Source organism: Salvelinus namaycush, chromosome 2 (assembly GCF_016432855.1).
Source record: "Salvelinus namaycush isolate Seneca chromosome 2, SaNama_1.0, whole genome shotgun sequence".
In the NCBI taxonomy this organism is placed as follows: Eukaryota; Metazoa; Chordata; class Actinopteri; order Salmoniformes; family Salmonidae; genus Salvelinus; species Salvelinus namaycush.
In genome coordinates, this window is record NC_052308.1 from 79,703,528 (window position 1) to 79,725,105 (window position 21,578).

Below are 21,578 nucleotides of genomic sequence, written 5' to 3' on the forward strand. Positions count from 1 at the left end.
CACACGACAGGGCAGTCAAACCCATTAGTAGGAGACACCAAAGCTGTGTTGTATGTATTATACATGTTGTGACTCATTATTAATGCTGCACTATGATGCATTACAACATCTAAACATGTATTAACCATTATGACAATAACCGTGGCCATCTGCATGACAATTAAACGTTACTCAGAAATGTCAACGGTCACAGCCCTACCCCACACACCTGACAGATTAACTAGATTACTATAACTCAATCCAAAGAAACACCTGCACATTACCTCACACACATACATGTGCACGTGCACGCACACACACACACACACACACACACACACACACACACACACACACACACACACACACACACACACACACACACACACACACACACACACACACACAGGTAGTGTGTAATAGCAAGTACGGGGCCTCCCGAGTGGCGCAGTGGTCTAAGGCACTGCATCGCAGTTGCTAGCTGTGCCACTAGAGATCCTGGTTCGAGTCCAGGCTCTGTCGCAGCCGGTCGCGACCGAAAGACCCATGGGGCAGCGCCCAGCGTCATCCGGGTTAGGGGAGGGTTTGGCCGGCAGGGATGTTCCTGTGGCGGGCCGGGCGCAGTGCACGCAGACACGGTCGCCAGGTGTTCCCAGTTACAGCAGAGTTTCAGTTCCTGATCCAGTTGAATTTCCTGGGTGTTCCCAGTTTCAGCAGAGTTTTAGTTCCTGATCCAGTTGAATTTCCTGGGTGTTCCCAGTTTCAGCAGAGTTTCAGTTCCTGATCCAGTTGAATTTCCTGGATGTTCCCAGTTTCAGCAGAGTTTTAGTTCCTGATCCAGTTGAATTTCCTGGGTGTTCCCAGTTTTAGCAGAGTTTCAGTTCCTGATCCAGTTGAATTTCCTGGGTGTTCCCAGTTTCAGCAGAGTTTCAGTTCCTGATCCAGTTGAATTTCCTGGATGTTCCCAGTTTCAGCAGAGTTTCAGTTCCTGATCCAGTTGAATTTCCTGGGTGTTCCCAGTTACAGCAGAGTTTCAGTTCCTGATCCAGTTGAATTTCCTGGATGTTCCCAGTTTCAGCAGAGTTTCAGTTCCTGATCCAGTTGAATTTCCTGGGTGTTCCCAGTTTCAGCAGAGTTTCAGTTCCTGATCCAGTTGAATTTCCTGGATGTTCCCAGTTTCAGCAGAGTTTCAGTTCCTGATCCAGTTGAATTTCCTGGGTGTTCCCAGTTACAGCAGAGTTTCAGTTCCTGATCCAGTTGAATTTCCTGGGTGTTCCCAGTTTCAGCAGAGTTTCAGTTCCTGATCCAGTTGAATTTGAACTTTATTTTATTCCAAGTCATCATCTCATCTCTATAGAGCTGCTGCCTGTGTTGTCTGACAAAATCACTATTTTAGTAGTTCTTCAAAGTAAATAAGGTTATACCTTTTGTGACTGCTGAATACCAACTATCAATCACTTAGATCAGGTAGAGATACGTCGTGAAGAAACTGCTCTCTATCCCTGTGGATGGCCCATCTCTTCTCTATCTCGGTGTCTGCCCCACACTAACCTGACGTAGCAGACGTACAACAAACACGGACCGGACAAGTTCCGACACATTGGTGTGGCTGGCTTCCGGGTTAAGTGGGCATTGGCTGGGTCGACCCTCGCCTCTCCCGAGTCCGTACTGGAGTTGCAGCGATGAGAAAAGACTGTAACTACCAATTTGATACCACCATTTTTTTTTTTAAATACATCAAAGTAATATCAGTACAGTAACGTCTGCACTGATTTAATGTTAGTGTGTGGATGTGTGTTTACAATGATATGAAATGGAGGTGAGGGTGTGATATGGTTTATCAGCGTGTGTGTGTGTCACATGGCTCAACTTAACAGACAGGAGGATTCCCCCCGTTTCTTGGGAGAGCGGAAGTATTAACTGAGATTAGAGCTTACACAGAAATCCCCTCCTTCCATCCCTCCATTCTTTCCATCTCCTCTCTTACGCCCTGTCACTCGGATCATTCCATCATTCAGTTGATCATAATCCCACTCCGCTAATAACTCAGGTAGAGAAAGAAATAGACGAGAGGAAAGGTCAGAGAGAGAGGGAGGATAGACACTAACAGACGTGTTGCTGAGACGAGAGGAAAGGTCAGAGAGAGAGAGGGAGGATAGACACTAACAGATAACAGACGTGTTGCTTAGACAGAAAGGGAGGATAGACACTAACAGACGTGTTGCTGAGACAGAGAGAGGGAGGATAGACACTAACAGATAACAGACGTGTTGCTTAGACAGAAAGGGAGGATAGACACTAACAGACGTGTTGCTGAGACAGAAAGGGAGGATAGACACTAACAGACGTGTTGCTGAGACAGAGAGAGAGGGAGGATAGACACTAACAGACGTGTTGCTGAGACAGAGAGAGAGGGAGGATAGACACTAACAGATGTGTTGCTGAGACAGAGAGAGAGGGAGGATAGACACTAACAGATGTGTTGCTGAGAAAGGGAGGATAGACACTAACAGACGTGTTGCTGAGACAGAGAGAGGGGGAGGATAGACACTAACAGATGTGTTGCTGAGACAGAGAGAGAGAGGATAGACACTAACAGACGTGTTGCTGAGACAGAGAGAGGGAGGATAGACACTAACAGACGTGTTGCTGAGACAGAGAGAGGGAGGATAGACAATAACAGACGTGTTGCTGAGACAGAGAGAGGGAGGATAGACAATAACAGACGTGTTGCTGAGACAGAGAGAGGGAGGATAGACACTAACAGACGTGTTGCTGAGACAGAGAGAGAGGATAGACAATAACAGACGTGTTGCTGAGACAGAGAGAGAGGATAGACAATAACAGACGTGTTGCTGAGACAGAGAGAGGGAGGATAGACACTAACAGACGTGTTGCTGAGACAGAGAGAGAGGGAGGATAGACACTAACAGACGTGTTGCTGAGACAGAGAGAGAGGGAGGATAGACACTAACAGACGTGTTGCTGAGACAGAAAGGGAGGATAGACACTAACAGACGTGTTGCTGAGACAGAGAGAGAGGGAGGATAGACACTAACAGACGTGTTGCTGAGACAGAGAGAGAGGGAGGATAGACACTAACAGATGTGTTGCTGAGACAGAGAGAGAGGGAGGATAGACAGAAGGATGGAGAGAGGTGAGAAGAGAGATCAACCTGTAGTCTACACCCAGCCCAGTGAGTACTCTACACCCAGCCCAGTGAGTACTCTACACCCAGCCCAGTGAGTACTCTACACCCAGCCCAGTGAGTAGTCTACACCCAGCCCAGTGAGTACTCTACACCCAGCCCAGTGAGTACTCTACACCCAGCCCAGTGAGTACTCTACACCCAGCCCAGTGAGTACTCTACACCCAGCCCAGTGAGTAGTCTACACCCAGCCCAGTGAGTAGTCTACACCCAGTCCAGTGTGTACTCTACACCCAGCCCAGTGAGTAGTCTACACCCAGCCCAGTGAGTACTCTACACCCAGCCCAGTGAGTAGTCTACACCCAGCCCAGTGAGTAGTCTACACCCAGCCCAGTGAGTAGTCTACACCCAGCCCAGTGAGTAGTCTACACCCAGCCCAGTGAGTAGTCTACACCCAGCCCAGTGAGTAGTCTACACCCAGCCCAGTGAGTAGTCTACACCCAACCCAGTGAGTAGTCTACACCCAGCCCAGTGAGTAGTCTACACCCAGCCCAGTGAGTAGTCTACACCCAGCCCAGTGAGTACTCTACACCCAGCCCAGTGAGTACTCTACACCCAGCCCAGTGTGTAGTCTACACCCAGCCCAGTGAGTAGTCTACACCCAGCCCAGTGAGTACTCTACACCCAGCCCAGTGAGTAGTCTACACCCAGCCCAGTGAGTAGTCTACACCCAGCCCAGTGTGTAGTCTACACCCAGCCCAGTGAGTAGTCTACACCCAGCCCAGTGAGTAGTCTACACCCAGCCCAGTGAGTAGTCTACACCCAGCCCAGTGAGTAGTCTACACCCAACCCAGTGAGTAGTCTACACCCAGCCCAGTGAGTAGTCTACACCCAGCCCAGTGAGTAGTCTACACCCAGCCCAGTGAGTACTCTACACCCAGCCCAGTGAGTACTCTACACCCAGCCCAGTGTGTAGTCTACACCCAGCCCAGTGAGTAGTCTACACCCAGCCCAGTGAGTACTCTACACCCAGCCCAGTGAGTAGTCTACACCCAGCCCAGTGAGTAGTCTACACCCAGCCCAGTGTGTAGTCTACACCCAGCCCAGTGAGTAGTCTACACCCAGCCCAGTGAGTAGTCTACACCCAGCCCAGTGAGTAGTCTACACCCAGCCCAGTGTGTAGTCTACACCCAGCCCAGTGTGTAGTCTACACCCAGCCCAGTGAGTACTCTACACCCAGCCCAGTGAGTACTCTACACCCAGCCCAGTGAGTAGTCTACACCCAGCCCAGTGAGTAGTCTACACCCAGCCCAGTGAGTAGTCTACACCCAGCCCAGTGAGTAGTCTACACCCAGCCCAGTGAGTAGTCTACCCAGTGAGTAGTCTACACCCAGCCCAGTGTGTAGTCTACACCCAGCCCAGTGAGTAGTCTACACCCAGCCCAGTGAGTAGTCTACACCCAGCCCAGTGTGTAGTCTACACCCAGCCCAGTGTGTAGTCTACACCCAGCCCAGTGTGTAGTCTACACCCAGCCCAGTGAGTACTCTACACCCAGCCCAGTGAGTACTCTACACCCAGCCCAGTGAGTACTCTACACGCAGCACAAAAAGAAAGAAGGAAAAAGGAGAGACAGAAGGGAGAAAACGGAAACAGAGAGAGAGAGAGACAGAGAGACAGAGACAGAGAGAGAAAGAGAGAGAAAGAGAGGAGAGAGAGAGAGAGAGAGAGAGAGAGAGAGAGAGAGAGAGAGAGAGAGAGAGAGAGAGAGAGAGAGAGAGAGAGAGAGAGAAGGATGAAAGAGAAACAGAGAGAGGGACAGAAAGAGAGGATGGGGAACCAGGTCCCATTAGTTTTAATTAATCCTTAATTAGTATGGATTATGGTCCAGCCTCCCAGACTGCCCACCACACACACGTCTATGTTTCAGACACACGCGTCTATGTTTCAGACACACGCGTCTATGTTTCAGACAGACACGTCTATGTTTCAGACAGACACGTCTATGTTTCAGACAGACACGCGTCTATGTTTCAGACAGACACGTCTATGTTTCAGACAGACACGTCTATGTTTCAGACAGACACGTCTATGTTTCAGACAGACACGCGCGTCTATGTTTCAGACAGACACGCGTCTATGTTTCAGACAGACACGCGTCTATGTTTCAGACAGACACGCGCGTCTATGTTTCAGACACACGCGTCTATGTTTCAGACACGCGTCTATGTTTCAGACAGACACACGCATCTATGTTTCAGACACACGTATACATTTCAGACACACACATCTATGTTTCAGACACACACACACGTCTACGTTTCAGCCACCCCATACTGTGCGAACACATTCACACACACATTTCTACCTCTCTAATACACAGGCTGCCACTGTACAACACACACACACTCCTGTTTACAGACATGCTGAGTTAATAACGCCTGTGTATTACTTTTCTATAAACCAGCTACATGCCACTGTGATCCACCAGAGTAGGCTATTACCAGATACCACCAGGTGTAGGCCAAAGCCAGGGCAGCGTGTGAGGGCCCCCCCCCCCCCCCCCCCAGTGAGAGTGAGTGTTGGTGGGGAGGAGGCCAGGCTGACAGGGGTCTGGAGCATATCACCAGTCTGCCAATCCACAGACACAGTCATTACTGCCTCTCCCTCCATCTCATCAATCAAACTGTCGCCCTCTTTCTCTCCCTCCCACTTTTTCTGTCCATTTTCTTTTATTTCCCCTTTACCCATTTTCTCCTTCTCTCCATTGCTCTTATTTCCCTTTGTCTAATTCCAAATGCCTCTCTCTCTCTCTCTCTCTCTCTCTCTCTCTCTCTCTCTCTCTCTCTCTCTCTCTCTCTCTCTCTCTCTCTCTCTCTCTCTCTCTCTCTCTCTCTCTCTCTCTCTCTCTCTCTCTCTCTCTCTCTCTCTCTCTCTCTCTCTCTCTCTCTCTCTCTCTCTCTCATAAGGACAGGAAAACAGATGGATATAGTCAGAAAGATAGAGAGAGAGACCCTGTGTTGTTCTGTTAGACTGTCTCGGTCATGGTTATTTATACTAGTTCTAACTTGGGACAGAAAGGAAGGAAAGAAGGTCTAAGGGGAGAGAGGAAAAGAGAGAGAGGACAATGGCAAGAGACGTGGTGACACGAGAGGTGAAAAGGGGAGGAATAAAGATAAATATTTAGGACATTATGAAATCTGAAAGCAAGTGTGACAGAATGAGAAGATAAAGGGAGGATGAAAGATAGCAGGAATGGAGAGTACCTGGCATGTGTTTCAGATGATAATGATTACACTGAAAATACCCCCCACTAACACTATCATTACCTAGATCTACCAACCCCCCTCTCATCTCTCTCTCCCTACCTCCCTCCCTCCCGCTCTCTCTCTCTCTGGACACAGAGTGCAAATGTGAAAATCAAAGTGAATGACATTAGGTAAATAAGACAGCTAGTTGCCTTGACAACCATAACCCCCTACTCTGCCTCGGGCCTCCCCCTTTTCCCCCTCTGGACCAATCGGGAATGAGCAACGCCGGGTGATTGACATATCGTCATGGCAGCCAGCAGAGGATGCCTCTCATAATGTTTTCCATCACGAGAAGAGAGGGAGCGAGAGGGGGGGGGGCAGGTTACGTGAATGGAAGAAGGTGACATTAAAAAGCGAAGAGGACAGAGAATGGGACTAAAATGAAATGGAAAGATAAGACCAGTTTTAGAGTCAGTTTCATTCAATGCAGTCGTATGGCTGTTGTTGATAGGGCTAGGGGGTGGCTGACTCCGGATCAGTGCTTAGGGAAACCCTGTTATACCATGGAAACAACGTCAACCCCTTGGAGGAATAGCAGAGAAGAGTCAACCAAAACACGACACACCACTACAGACACCCTGGTTCGAATCCAGACTGTATCACAAACGGCCGTGATTGGGAGTCCCATTGGGCGGTGCACAATTGGTCCAGCGTCGTCCGGGTTTGGCCGGTGTAGGCCGGAATTGTAAATAAGAATTTGTTCTTAACTGACTTGCCGAGTTAAATAAAGGTTAAATAAAAAATGTAACAAAAGTCCCAAGACAAGAGTCAGATAGTAATGTATAGTGTAGAGCAGTTATAATGCTCTGTTGTGTTGAAAAAAGGCTCTATATATTACATTTCTATCTGCCACGTTCAAAACATTTCTGAACTAACATCAGTGGTAGAACAGAGAATGGGATTGGCCGATCATAGAGGAAGTCAGGAACTGATTGGCTGGCTGGCTCACCTGTCTTTTCTTTGATCTCACACAGCACACTGAAGAGGGCGGGCTTCATTCTGTGGCAGTTTAACGCATGTTTCCTGTGTGAGTAAGAGAGAGGGAGAGAGAAAGAGAGAGAGAGAGAAGGGGAGAGAGGGAGAGAGAGAAGGGGAGAGAGGGAGAGAGAAAGGGAGAGAGAGAGAGAGAGAAGGGGCGAGAGAGAGAGAGAAAGAAAGAAGGGGGAGAGAGTGGGTGGGAGAGAGTAGGGGGGAGGAGAGAGGGAAGGGGGGAGAGAGAGAGAAGGGGGGAGAGAGAGAGAAGGGGAGAGAGAGAGAGAGAAAGAAAGAAGGGGGAGAGAGGGGGGACAGAGAGAGTAGGGGGGAGAGAGGGGGGAGGAGGGGGGGAGAGAGAGATTCATTAGCTACAAGACAGAACCAGAACCATGATAGGAGCACAGCTGTCAATATTCCACTGAACCAGGGTTAAAAGTGCACCTTCTCAACGCACACACACACACACAGACACACATTCTGGAGGGAATTCCTGCTGACATGTGACCACGAGGAACATTCTTTCAGCTGGCATTCTTTTCTTTAACTCAGAGAGGAAAGAAAGAAAGAGAAAGAAAAGGGGAGAGAGAGAGATCTTACTAGATAGGCTTAATTACAGAATAATAATATTTAATCAAACACCTTTTAAAACAAACACACAGCCACTGTGGTTTAGCCATCACAGAGTATGTGGTCTGACCAACCAGTTAGTAAAGATACTGTGTTTCACAGTCGTCTGAGACAGTGTGGTCTGACCAACCAGTTAGTAAAGATAATGTGTTTCACAGTCGTCTGAGACAGTGTGGTCTGACCAACCAGTTAGTAAAGATACTGTTTCACAGTCGTCTGAGACGGTGTGGTCTGACCAACCAGTTAGTAAAGATACTGTGTTTCACAGTCGTCTCAGACAGTGTGGTCTGACCAACCAGTTAGTAAAGATACTGTTTCACAGTCGTCTGAGACAGTGTGGTCTGACCAACCAGTTAGTAAAGATACTGTGTTTCACAGTCGTCTGAGACGGTGTGGTCTGACCAACCAGTTAGTAAAGATAATGTGTTTCACAGTCGTCTCAGACAGTGTGGTCTGACCAACCAGTTAGTAAAGATACTGTTTCACAGTCGTCTGAGACTGTGTGGTCTGACCAACCAGTTAGTAAAGATACTGTGTTTCACAGTCGTCTGAGACAGTGTGGTCTGACCAACCAGTTAGTAAAGATACTGTTTCACAGTCGTCTGAGACGGTGTGGTCTGACCAACCAGTTAGTAAAGATACTGTGTTTCACAGTCGTCTCAGACAGTGTGGTCTGACCAACCAGTTAGTAAAGATACTGTTTCACAGTCGTCTGAGACAGTGTGGTCTGACCAACCAGTTAGTAAAGATAATGTGTTTCACAGTCGTCTGAGACAGTGTGGTCTAACCAACCAGTTAGTAAAGATACTGTGTTTCACAGTCGTCTGAGACAGTTTGGTCTGACCAACCAGTTAGTAAAGATAATGTGTTTCACAGTCGTCTGAGACAGTGTGGTCTGACCAACCAGTTAGTAAAGATACTGTGTTTCACAGTCGTCTCAGACAGTGTGGTCTGACCAACCAGTTAGTAAAGTTACTGTTTCACAGTCATCTCAGAGTGTGGTCTGACCAACCAGTTAGTAAAGTTACTGTTTCACAGTCGTCTCAGACAGTGTGGTCTGACCAACCAGTTAGTAAAGTTACTGTTTCACAGTCGTCTCAGACAGTGTGGTCTGACCAACCAGTTAGTAAAGATACTGTTTCACAGTCGTCTGAGACAGTGTGGTCTGACCAACCAGTTAGTAAAGTTACTGTGTTTCACAGTCGTCTGAGACAGTGTGGTCTGACCAACCAGTTAGTAAAGATACTGTGTTTCACAGTCGTCTGAGACAGTGTGGTCTGACCAACCAGTTAGTAAAGATACTGTGTTTCACAGTCGTCTGAGACAGTGTGGTCTGACCAACCAGTTAGTAAAGTTACTGTGTTTCACAGTCGTCTGAGACAGTGTGGTCTGACCAACCAGTTAGTAAAGATACTGTGTTTCACAGTCGTCTGAGACAGTGTGGTCTGACCAACCAGTTAGTAAAGATACTGTTTCACAGTCGTCTGAGACAGTGTGGTCTGACCAACCAGTTAGTAAAGTTACTGTGTTTCACAGTCGTCTGAGACAGTGTGGTCTGACCAATCAGTTAGTAAAGATAATGTTTCACAGTCGTCTGAGACAGTGTGGTCTGACCAACCAGTTAGTAAAGATACTGTTTCACAGTCGTCTGAGACAGTGTGGTCTGACCAACCAGTTAGTAAAGATACTGTGTTTCACAGTCGTCTGAGACAGTGTGGTCTGACCAACCAGTTAGTAAAGATACTGTGTTTCACAGTCGTCTGAGACAGTGTGGTCTGACCAACCAGTTAGTAAAGATACTGTGTTTCACAGTCGTCTGAGACAGTGTGGTCTGACCAACCAGTTAGTAAAGATACTGTGTTTCACAGTCGTCTGAGACAGTGTGGTCTGACCAACCAGTTAGTAAAGATACTGTGTTTCACAGTCGTCTGAGACAGTGTGGTCTGACCAACCAGTTAGTAAAGTTACTGTGTTTCACAGTCGTCTGAGACAGTGTGGTCTGACCAACCAGTTAGTAAAGATACTGTGTTTCACAGTCGTCTGAGACAGTGTGGTCTGACCAACCAGTTAGTAAAGATACTGTGTTTCACAGTCGTCTGAGACCGTGTGGTCTGACCAACCAGTTAGTAAAGATACTGTGTTTCACAGTCGTCTCAGACAGTGTGGTCTGACCAACCAGTTAGTAAAGTTACTGTGTTTCACAGTCGTCTGAGACAGTGTGGTCTGACCAACCAGTTAGTAAAGATACTGTTTCACAGTCGTCTGAGACAGTGTGGTCTGACCAACCAGTTAGTAAAGATACTGTGTTTCACAGTCGTCTCAGACAGTGTGGTCTGACCAACCAGTTAGTAAAGATACTGTGTTTCACAGTCGTTACAGACAGTGTGGTCTGACCAACCAGTTAGTAAAGATACTGTGTTTCACAGTCGTCTGAGACAGTGTGGTCTGACCAACCAGTTAGTAAAGTTAGTAAAGATCCAGAGCCACTACAGAGCGTCAGAGCATCTACTAAATGACTCACTACTGTAGTGGCTCTGGATAAGAGAGTCTGATAAATGACTCACTACTGTAGTGGCTCTGGATCAGAGTGTCTGCTAAATGACTCACTACTGTAGTGGCTCTGGATCAGAGAGTCTGCTAAATGACTCACTACTGTAGTGGCTCTGGATCAGAGTGTCTGCTAAATGACTCACTACTGTAGTGGCTCTGGATCAGAGAGTCTGCTAAATGACTCACTACTGTAGTGGCTCTGGATCAGAGTGTCTGCTAAATGACTCACTACTGTAGTGGCTCTGGATCAGAGAGTCTGCTAAATGACTCACTATTGTAGTGGCTCTGGATCAGAGTGTCTGCTAAATGACTCACTACTGTAGTGGCTCTGGATCAGAGTGTCTGCTAAATGACTCACTACTGTAGTGGCTCTGGATCAGAGAGTCTGCTAAATGACTCACTACTGTAGTGGCTCTGGATCAGAGAGTCTGCTAAATGACTCACTACTGTAGTGGCTCTGGATCAGAGTGTCTGCTAAATGACTCACTACTGTAGTGGCTCTGGATCAGAGAGTCTGCTAAATGTGAGTGAGTCATTTAGCAGACACTCTTATCCAGAGTCACTACAGTAGTGAGTCATTTAGAAGCACAGAAACAACCACACACTCCTGGCCTCCAGGAAGCAGATTGGCCACCCTGTACGTCTACATGTTTAGTGTGCAGACAGACCATTTTTAAGGCTGCCCCTTTGAAAACACCTACCTAGCCTTTACAGGCCCAATCTATACTCTACAGAGAAGAGGAGGAGATGAGGGAGGTGAGAGAGAAGTGAGGCTGGAGACCTGTGACATCTGCCTCAACTCAGAAGAGAGAGGGAGGAGACAAAGGAGGCGAGGAGTAGGAATAGAGAGGAGTGAGGAGAAAACCAAACAGGCCGGAGCTCCTTCATTACCAGAGTATGGGGACAGAGCGAGTTTCCCAAAGGCCGGAGCGTCGGCCTTCTCACCCGCTCCAATTTCGCTCAGTGCACTTCACGAGCTCAGGGCTTGCCTGGCCCAGCATGCATCTGTAGTCTACTTGTGTGATGCTATAGTCCCTAAGCTTTAGCTACTGACATGGAGTTCGCTAAATATTTTCATAAAGAAACTGATAACACACACAGGTGCAAAATCAAGGTGACTTACAAAGATGAGGAGGACCAAGAGAGGGAGTGCGGTGATGTCGTGTCCAAAACCAACTGGTAGGTCCAGGTAGTCACTCAAATAGATGGGTGTTGGTTAAATGGTGATTTTAATACTGTCACCACTGACCAGGATAATACACTAGCCTGTACAGCCTATACTGTCACAACGTACAGCCTATACTGTCACAACTGACCAGGATGATACACCAGCCTGTACAGCCTATACTGTCACCACTGACCAGGATGATACACCAGCCTGTACAGCCTATACTGTCACCACTGACCAGGATGATACACCAGCCTGTACAGCCTATACTGTCACCACTGACCAGGATGATACACCAGCCTGTATGGCCTATACTGTCACCACTGACCAGGATGATACACCAGCCTGTATGGCCTATACTGTCACCACTGACCAGGATGATACACCAGCCTGTATGGCCTATACTGTCACCACTGACCAGGATGATACACCAGCCTGTATGGCCTATACTGTCACCACTGACCAGGATGATACACCAGCCTGTATGGCCTATACTGTCACCACTGACCAGGATGATACACCAGCCTGTACAGCCTATACTGTCACCACTGACCATAATACACCAGCCTGTATACCCTATACTGTCACCACTGACCAGGATGATACACCAGCCTGTACAGCCTATACTGTCACCACTGACCAGGATGATACACCAGCCTGTATGGCCTATACTGTCACCACTGACCATAATACACCAGCCTGTATAGCCTATACTGTCACCACTGACCAGGATGATACACCAGCCTGTACAGCCTATACTGTCACCACTGACCAGGATGATACACCAGCCTGTATAGCCTATACTGTCACCACTGACCATAATACACCAGCCTGTATAACCTATACTGTCACCACTGACCAGGATGATACACCAGCCTGTATGGCCTATACTGTCACCACTGACCAGGATGATACACCAGCCTGTACAGCCTATACTGTCACCACTGACCAGGATGATACACCAGCCTGTATACCCTATACTGTCACCACTGACCAGGATGATACACCAGCCTGTATGGCCTATACTGTCACCACTGACCAGGATGATACACCAGCCTGTACAGCCTATACTGTCACCACTGACCATAATACACCAGCCTGTATACCCTATACTGTCACCACTGACCAGGATGATACACCAGCCTGTACAGCCTATACTGTCACCACTGACCAGGATGATACACCAGCCTGTATGGCCTATACTGTCACCACTGACCATAATACACCAGCCTGTATAGCCTATACTGTCACCACTGACCAGGATGATACACCAGCCTGTACAGCCTATACTGTCACCACTGACCAGGATGATACACCAGCCTGTATAGCCTATACTGTCACCACTGACCAGGATGATACACCAGCCTGTATAGCCTATACTGTCACCACTGACCAGGATGATACACCAGCCTGTACAGCCTATACTGTCACCACTGACCAGGATGATACACCAGCCTGTACAGCCTATACTGTCACCACTGACCAGGATGATACACCAGCCTGTACAGCCTATACTGTCACCACTGACCAGGATGATACACCAGCCTGTACAGCCTATACTGTCACCACTGACCATAATACACCAGCCTGTATAACCTATACTGTCACCACTGACCAGGATGATACACCAGCCTGTATGGCCTATACTGTCACCACTGACCAGGATGATACACCAGCCTGTACAGCCTATACTGTCACCACTGACCAGGATGATACACCAGCCTGTATACCCTATACTGTCACCACTGACCAGGATGATACACCAGCCTGTATGGCCTATACTGTCACCACTGACCAGGATGATACACCAGCCTGTACAGCCTATACTGTCACCACTGACCATAATACACCAGCCTGTATACCCTATACTGTCACCACTGACCAGGATGATACACCAGCCTGTACAGCCTATACTGTCACCACTGACCAGGATGATACACCAGCCTGTATGGCCTATACTGTCACCACTGACCATAATACACCAGCCTGTATAGCCTATACTGTCACCACTGACCAGGATGATACACCAGCCTGTACAGCCTATACTGTCACCACTGACCAGGATGATACACCAGCCTGTATAGCCTATACTGTCACCACTGACCAGGATGATACACCAGCCTGTATAGCCTATACTGTCACCACTGACCAGGATGATACACCAGCCTGTACAGCCTATACTGTCACCACTGACCAGGATGATACACCAGCCTGTACAGCCTATACTGTCACCACTGACCAGGATGATACACCAGCCTGTACAGCCTATACTGTCACCACTGACCAGGATGATACACCAGCCTGTACAGCCTATACTGTCACCACTGACCAGGATGATACACCAGCCTGTATAGCCTATACTGTCACCACTGACCAGGATGATACACCAGCCTGTATGGCCTATACTGTCACCACTGACCAGGATGATACTACAGCCTGTATAGCCTATACTGTCACCACCGACCAGGATGATACTACAGCCACACACACCACCATAACACACCCATGAATGAGTAATACACAGCTAGTCTTTAATATGGGGGATTCACTGAGTGGATGAAGGCTCCAACAACCACACAATAGGTATCCTTAGGTCTTTGGAGCCTAGCTATATTGGTGTGTGTGTGTGTGTGTGGACAGCTGCTCTCTCGTGCGGTATTATCAGAGAATTGATTGCATCCCTCCTCTCACAATGAACAGGACAAAACCCAGGAGGGACGAGAGGAGAGGGAGAGAATGTCTGTCTGTGTGTCTGTCTGTGTCTGTCTGTCTGTGTCTGTCTGTGTCTGTCTGTGTGTGTGTCTGTCTGTGTGGTGATACTGGCAGAACAGGAGCACATATGTAGGCGATACATCACACTACTATAGAAGGAGCCAATTCATCAATACAGCAATAACAATGTATTGTAATAAGACGGTAATAGATGTGTAATTCTATAGTTTAGTCCATTTGTTTGTAATGGTGAGACCTATAGGCCTGTCAGTAATAAACCACTCCATAGAAAATAAACACTATGTAAATAGTTCATTCTAGTTGTATTGGTTAGACCTGTAATCCTATAACTAACCTAAAGTAAATAACAGATTAACAATGTTAATGTCAGTGGTTCATTCTATAGTTCAGTAATGGGTTTACGGGCCTATAAGTAAAGTAATAAATCCATCACAGATTAACACATATAACGTAAATGTTTCTGTGAAGCCGCTTGCCGGGCTGCGACACGTAAAACAGACACCACCGGGGTCAGCAGCATCATCCAGCGGGCTATTTACAGCCACTGGGGGGTCAAGCCGTGTGAAATTCGATCCGAGTTTCCATCACGGACAAGCAAACTCACACCAACCGCTGACTAAAAACACCTCCAGCCCCCCACCATACTGGCGACCGAATCCACCTGACACACCGCCACCACCAGACCCCAAAACGGCCATCTCCATTTCAAATGCGGGGCCATCCCCCTCTCCAGTCGCGGTAAGATCCTTTGTCATTATTCCATGTTAATGACGTGATGACCGATCAATCAAAGCGGCCTCAGCAAACTCATTCCAGTTAATTAGTCCGCCGGGCGGTCGTCAACGTTAACAGTATTTATATAAAGGAGGAGGGGAGGAGGAGAGAGTAACAACAGAGAGAGAGATGGAGGGAATAAAAACAGAATAACAACAGAGAGAGACAGACAGAAGGAAAACAGAGTGAAAGCATACTGCTAATAAAAAATGTAATCGCTTAGTGTAGATTTTAAAACGCGGCGAAAGGCGGCAGGTGCAAATTACACGGTCTCGAGTGTGGAGCTCAATGCTACGTCACGGCGCAGTAAAGTACAGCAAATAAAGCGAGGTCAGTCTGCGCACACAGACTGGTGCCATAACGACACGAGAGACTATTAATTAACCAGCCTGAATTAATGACCACTGCTGTAACCGACCAGCGCGCTGGGAGTGGTGTGTAGCCTGTGTGAGTGTCAAAGAGACGATGTGAAATCAGTTGTTATAATGGCCAGTCACCATGCAGACTCCTCTCCCCTGGATCCATGTCCTCCATCATGTTCCCTGCTTCTTACTATTCACCAAGCAAAGAGGTGCCCCTAATATCTGATCTTGGGTCAGTTGTTTTATCTTTACACCACATAATACATAAGCTCAGGTCTAATATGTCGTATAATGATCCTGGATCATATAAGAGTGGTAACATCAACCTGGATCCCCTGTCTACATGGATCTCTCCCCTGTGCCCCAGCCCTCCTCTCCCCACCCCTCTCCCTCCCTCGCTCCTCGGGGAAGGTGTTACCTGGCCTGGGCCTCGTCGAGACTCTCGTCCGTGATGGCCATGATCTGCTGGAGGATATCCCCGATGTCTTGCTGCGGCTGGCCGAGGGAGTGCTGCTTCCTCCCGGCGTCATGGTCCCCCACGTCGACCTGAGACAGTCCGGACAGCCCGACGAGACCCGACATCATGCGGGCCTGGTCCTCCATGCCTTTCAGAAAAATCTCGCCGTTTTTGCGACAAAACTAGGGAGGGAAAAGGTGACCGTTGTCCGATGAAGGGAGGAAGATGAGAAGATAGTATATTTTTTCCCCAGAGGTAGCCCAGGCTAGTTGCCTTTTACAGTTTAATGTCCCTGACTCGAAACACCGAGTGTTTCAAAGTAGCCAATAAACAAAGGAAGACATCAAACTAAACTATTCAAAGTAGCCAATAAACAAAGAAATCAAACTAACTACAAAATACCATTGCTCGTTCAAATGACCAATAGCAGCAAGCAAGCTGTAAACATGCAATTGTCTAAGTAAAACAAAAAAGCAAGTAAACGGTCGATCTGGGCCTACACAGTATTTGTAAACAAATAAACACTATTTTCTTTGGCATAACCCGGCCTAGATTTATTTTTCATTCCGAGTCGAACACGGGTGCAGGGTTCTAACAGTAGTTCCACGGTTGAGGCAGATAGAAGGAGCCACAGGGGGAAAAATAAAGCCTGGAAAGGTAGAGCTGCCTTTAAAATGGTCAGCTAGACGAACGACAAAGAGGGGGAGGGAGAACGAACCGAGCTGCCGCTGCGAGGGAGAAAAATGGCAACAATTAGCAGACTAGCTTGTCACAAATGTTACTCCTGCATTCGACAAATTAATAATCCGGCCTATATCCAAACGCTGTCTCGTGGAAAGCGACGGGGAATGTAGGCGAACCAGTTTGAAATCCAACCACCATGTATCTCCGTGTTTTTCTAACAATGAGAAAGAAGAGTAGCGCCACACTAGCCTACAACAGCTCGGCTAACGTTACTAGTCCACAGAAATCCCCAACGTGTCCGTTTTCGTTGCCTTCTTTTCCCAGGAAAACCTGCACGGCTGGGAAGAAGTATTGTAGCTAGTAGCCTACAGGATCAAATAAAACGACGGAATAAAATACATATTTTTTAATAAACTCCACTCCGTCCGACCAGCCGTGGCTGGCCTTGTCCTATCCGTTGGTCGAATAGCGCTGCTTGCTCCCCTCTCTTCTAGGCAGGTTTTTTTTCCTTCTCTGCTCTCCTTTCTTTATCCGGCTCCCTCGCCTGGCCCGTTCTCCCACTACCAACACACACGCACACACACACACACACACACACACACACACACACACACACACACACACACACACACACACACACACACACACACACACACACACACACACACACACACAGCGCACGCTGGGGGGGCTAATATGCAGTTCCACATCTCACCGCTGGGTGTGGGCTCCTCTCAGCTCTCATACGGTGTTCAGCAGCAGCAGCAGCATGGAAACAAGCAGCATTATTGACAGTTGTGTTGTTGTTGTTGTGATGGCTTGGAGGGCTTTCTCACGTAGCCTAAATATCCCAGCCCAAGACAGTCATATGAAAGCTTGACGTTTCAAGGAGCCCGTTCACTATGAAGTCAGGAGCCTGGGTCAACCAGAGCAATAGTTTCAGGCCGACCAGCCGACCAAGATGGCTGGAATGGAATTAGACTTTCTTTCTACTCATTGCAAACAACCCCAAGATGCGGCACTGATCCCACTGCTGCCACCAGTGTAGCAGACGGAGACGGGCTTGATCCAGAGAACCAGGGGTTGTGGGGAGAGCAGAGAGCCCTACCACCAGTGTAGCAGACGGAGACGGGCTTGATCCAGAGAACCAGGGGTTGTGGGGAGAGCAGAGAGCCCTACCACCAGTGTAGCAGACGGAGACGGGCTTGTTCCAGACAACCAGGGGTTGTGGGGAGAGCAGAGAGCCCGACCACCTGTGCCATAAAGATTCAGCACATAGTCATAGTTACACAGTCAGACACAGACACAGTCTACAGACACAGACACGTGCTACAGACACAGTATATAGTCACAGACACAGTCACAGACACCGTCTACAGTCACAGACACGTGCTACAGACACAGTCTACAGTCACAGACACGTGCTACAGACACCGTCTACAGTCACAGACACGTGCTACAGACACATGCTACAGACACAGTCTACAGACACAGACACATGCTACAGATACATACATGTAGAGGCGGTGAGTTGGTCTCACGCTCTCGTGACGAGGTAGTGCCTGTCACTTGAAATCATTGTCACCCTTGGTCCAAGAGAGAATTTCCTCTTGTTCTAATGTTGGAGACGTTTCCTGAGCGGGAGACACGGGTTCAGGACCCACCAGTCATACATAGACACATACAGACACTGATACAGGTTGGCTACAACAGCCTACACTTGGTCAAATGGCACCCTATTCCCTACATAGGGCATTACTTTTGGCAAGAGCCTTATGGCAGTGGCCTGCCAAATGGCGCAGAGGTCTAAGGCACTGCATCACAGTGCTTGAGGCGTCACTACAGACCCAGGTTTGATCCCAGGCGGTGTCACATCCAGCCGTGACCGGGAGACCATGAGGCGGCGCACAATTGGCCCAGCGTCGTCCGGGTTAGGGGAGGGTTTAGCCGGCCGGGATTTCCTTGTCCCATCGCGCTCTAGCGACTCCTTGTGGCGGACCGGGCGCCTGCAAGCTGACTCCGGTCGCCAGTTGGACGGTGTTTCCTCAGACACATTGGTGTGGCTGGCTTACGGGTTAAGCGAGCAGTGTGTCAAGAAGCAGTGCGGCTTGGCAGGGTCGTGTTTCGGAGAACGCATGGCTCTCGACATTCGCCTCTCCCGAGTCCGTACGGGAGTTGCAGCGATGGGACAAGACTGTAACTACCAATTGGATAAAAAAAAGGGTAAAAGTAAAAAAAATAATACTTTAAAAAAGCCCTATGGCCAATTCCCTACATAGTGCACTAGTTTTGACCTAGGCCTTTTTCACTCAAATAAATGCCCTATATAGGTTGCAATTTGGGACACTGGAATAGTGGCCTAAATGGTTCAGTTATTTATCCTCTTGCTAAATGGTATCCATGTTGATGTCTCCTCAGCTTTGTAGACGTGACGTAGCGTGTGCATGATTAGCCTGCTAATGTTGAACACAAAACAAAGCCGTGTCACTCGACCATCATCATCATTACCATCACTCACCCCTCTCCGCCAATCATAGCCTCCACTCGTCTTTGACCCCCTTGGTTGCTAGGCGTTATGCTAATGGGGCCTATAGCGTTTCTACCTAAACAGTGGACCAACTGAATAACGTGGAATATGTAGAGTGGATATACAGGTCTGAATTTACACAACACACATAGCGTTAGGCCTAGTCCTCCTTATTCAATGATTACAGAAGGACACAACATGTATCTGTCGTGTGGGAATGTTGCTGTTTATATACAGTACCAGTCAAAAGTTTGGACACACCTACTCATTCAAGGGTTTTTCTTTATTTTTTTACAATTTTCTACATTGTAGAATAATAGTGAAGACATCAAATCTATGAAATAACACATATGGAATCACTACGTTTGACCATGGCCCTTTGGACCAGAGCCCCTTAGGCCCTGGTCAAAAGTAGTACACTTCACAGGGAAAAGGGTGCCATTCTGGTTAAAAGTAGTTCACTTCACAGGGAAAAGGGTGCCATGCTGGTTAAAAGTAGTTCACTTCACAGGGAAAAGGGTGCCATTCTGGTTAAAAGTAGTTCACTTCACAGGGAAAAGGGTGCCATGCTGGTTAAAAGTAGTTAACTTCACAGGGAAAAGGGTGCCATTCTGGTTAAAAGTAGTTCACTTCACAGGGAAAAGGGTGCCATGCTGGTTAAAAGTAGTTCACTTCACAGGGAAAAGGGTGCCATTCTGGTCAAAAGTAGTTCACTTCACAGGGAAAAGGGTGCCATTCTGGTCAAAAGTAGTTCACTTCACAGGGAAAAGGGTGCCATTCTGGTTAAAAGTAGTTCAGGGTTCCAAAAGGGTTCCATTTGGGCCGTGTGTGTTCAGATTGAGTCATGGTGTCAATGTTTAGCTGCTGTTGCCAATAGAGACAGCAGACTGACAGAGACCACGCCTTCAGCTAATGACTCAATTATACATCACTCTCTCTCTCTCTCTCTCTCTCTCTCTCTCTCTCTCTCTCTCTCTCTCTCTCTCTCTCTCTCTCTCTCTCTCTCTGTGTGTGTGTGTGTGTGTGTGACGTACTTTGTGCTTGCTGTAAGATCATACTGGATCAGTTTGAACCATAAATGAAGCAGAGGGAATGTCAGAAAGCCTCGTCCTCCTCACTCTCCAGCTAGATTGACAGCTGGGTTGCCATGGCAGGAGGGGGGAGGGGGGAATAGAACATTGGGTCATTAGCCCGCCTCCTTTCAGGATGATTGACGTCCGGGCTGGGAGAGGGGAGAGGGAGGGGGGAGTAGAAAGGAAAGGGAGAGGAAAGGGGAACGGGGGACTGGGGAGAGGAAAGGGGTAGGGGGGACTGGGGAGAGGAAAGGGAGAGGGGGGACTGGGGACAGGAAGAGGGGGGACTGGGGAGAGGAAAGGGGTAGGGGGGACTGGGGAGAGGAAAGGGAGAGGGGGGACTGGGGACAGGAAGAGGGGGGACTGGGGAGAGGAAAGGGAGAAGGGGGACTGGGGAGAGGCAAGGGGGAGGGGGAGAGGAAAGGGGGAGGGGGGAGAGGGAAAGGGGGGACTGGGGAGAGGAAAGGGGGAGGGGGGAGAGGAAAGGGGGAAAGGGAGAGGGGAGGGGGGAAGGGCAGGGTACGGGTGTAGAGTTTCAGGTACACTCCCACTTTACCATGACAGCCCAAAGACACAACGCACACACACACACACACACAGGTTAGGTTGATGTGAGGTGGTGTGATAAAGCGTTGCTGACTACATAGGGAGAAGAACATTCCCTGTGTTGTGTGTGTGTGTGTGTGTGTGTGTGTGTGTGTGTGTGTGTGTGTGTGTGTGTGTGTGTGTGTGTGTGTGTGTGTGTGTGTGTGTGTGTGTGTTGCCAGTCTGTCACACTCAGAGAGACAGAAGGCCATCCAGCAGGACAGATGAATGGATCCCATGGCAAGGCGGGAAAAGAGAGATGACTAAGGTTTCACTCTATCATTCTCTCTCTCTCACACACACACACACACACACACACACACACACACACACACACACACACACACACACACACACACACACACACACACACACACACACACAGACACACAGACACACACACACACACACACACACACACACACACACACACACACACACACACACACACACACACACACACACACACACACACACACACAGAGTCTGGCAGACTGCCTCTAGTCCCTCTGTCTGAGTCCCTGTAGATTTCCTCTGGGTTCATTCCCATTAATTAGCCAATCAGCCAATTACGCTAAACGTTCTAAATAAACAAGGATCCCCCCTCCCCCTCAGATGGCTCGCTCCA

At 48.4% G+C, this 21,578-nt stretch overlaps 1 protein-coding gene across 1 annotated transcript in view; it reads right to left on the reverse strand.

Moving 5' to 3' along the window:
• LOC120019614 (pre-B-cell leukemia transcription factor 1-like) overlaps positions 1 to 17,332 on the reverse strand; it is a 43,700-nt gene extending 26,368 nt beyond the window's left edge. Inside the window, exons 1-2 of the mRNA XM_038962966.1 lie at positions 16,043 to 17,332; positions 7,385 to 7,458 (exon numbers count right to left, since the gene is read on the reverse strand). Coding sequence (XP_038818894.1) covers positions 7,385 to 7,458; positions 16,043 to 16,227 — 259 coding nt within the window. The 5' untranslated portion in view covers positions 16,228 to 17,332. The remainder of the gene's footprint in view (positions 1 to 7,384; positions 7,459 to 16,042) is intronic.
• Between the last annotated feature and the right edge of the window lie 4,246 nt (positions 17,333 to 21,578).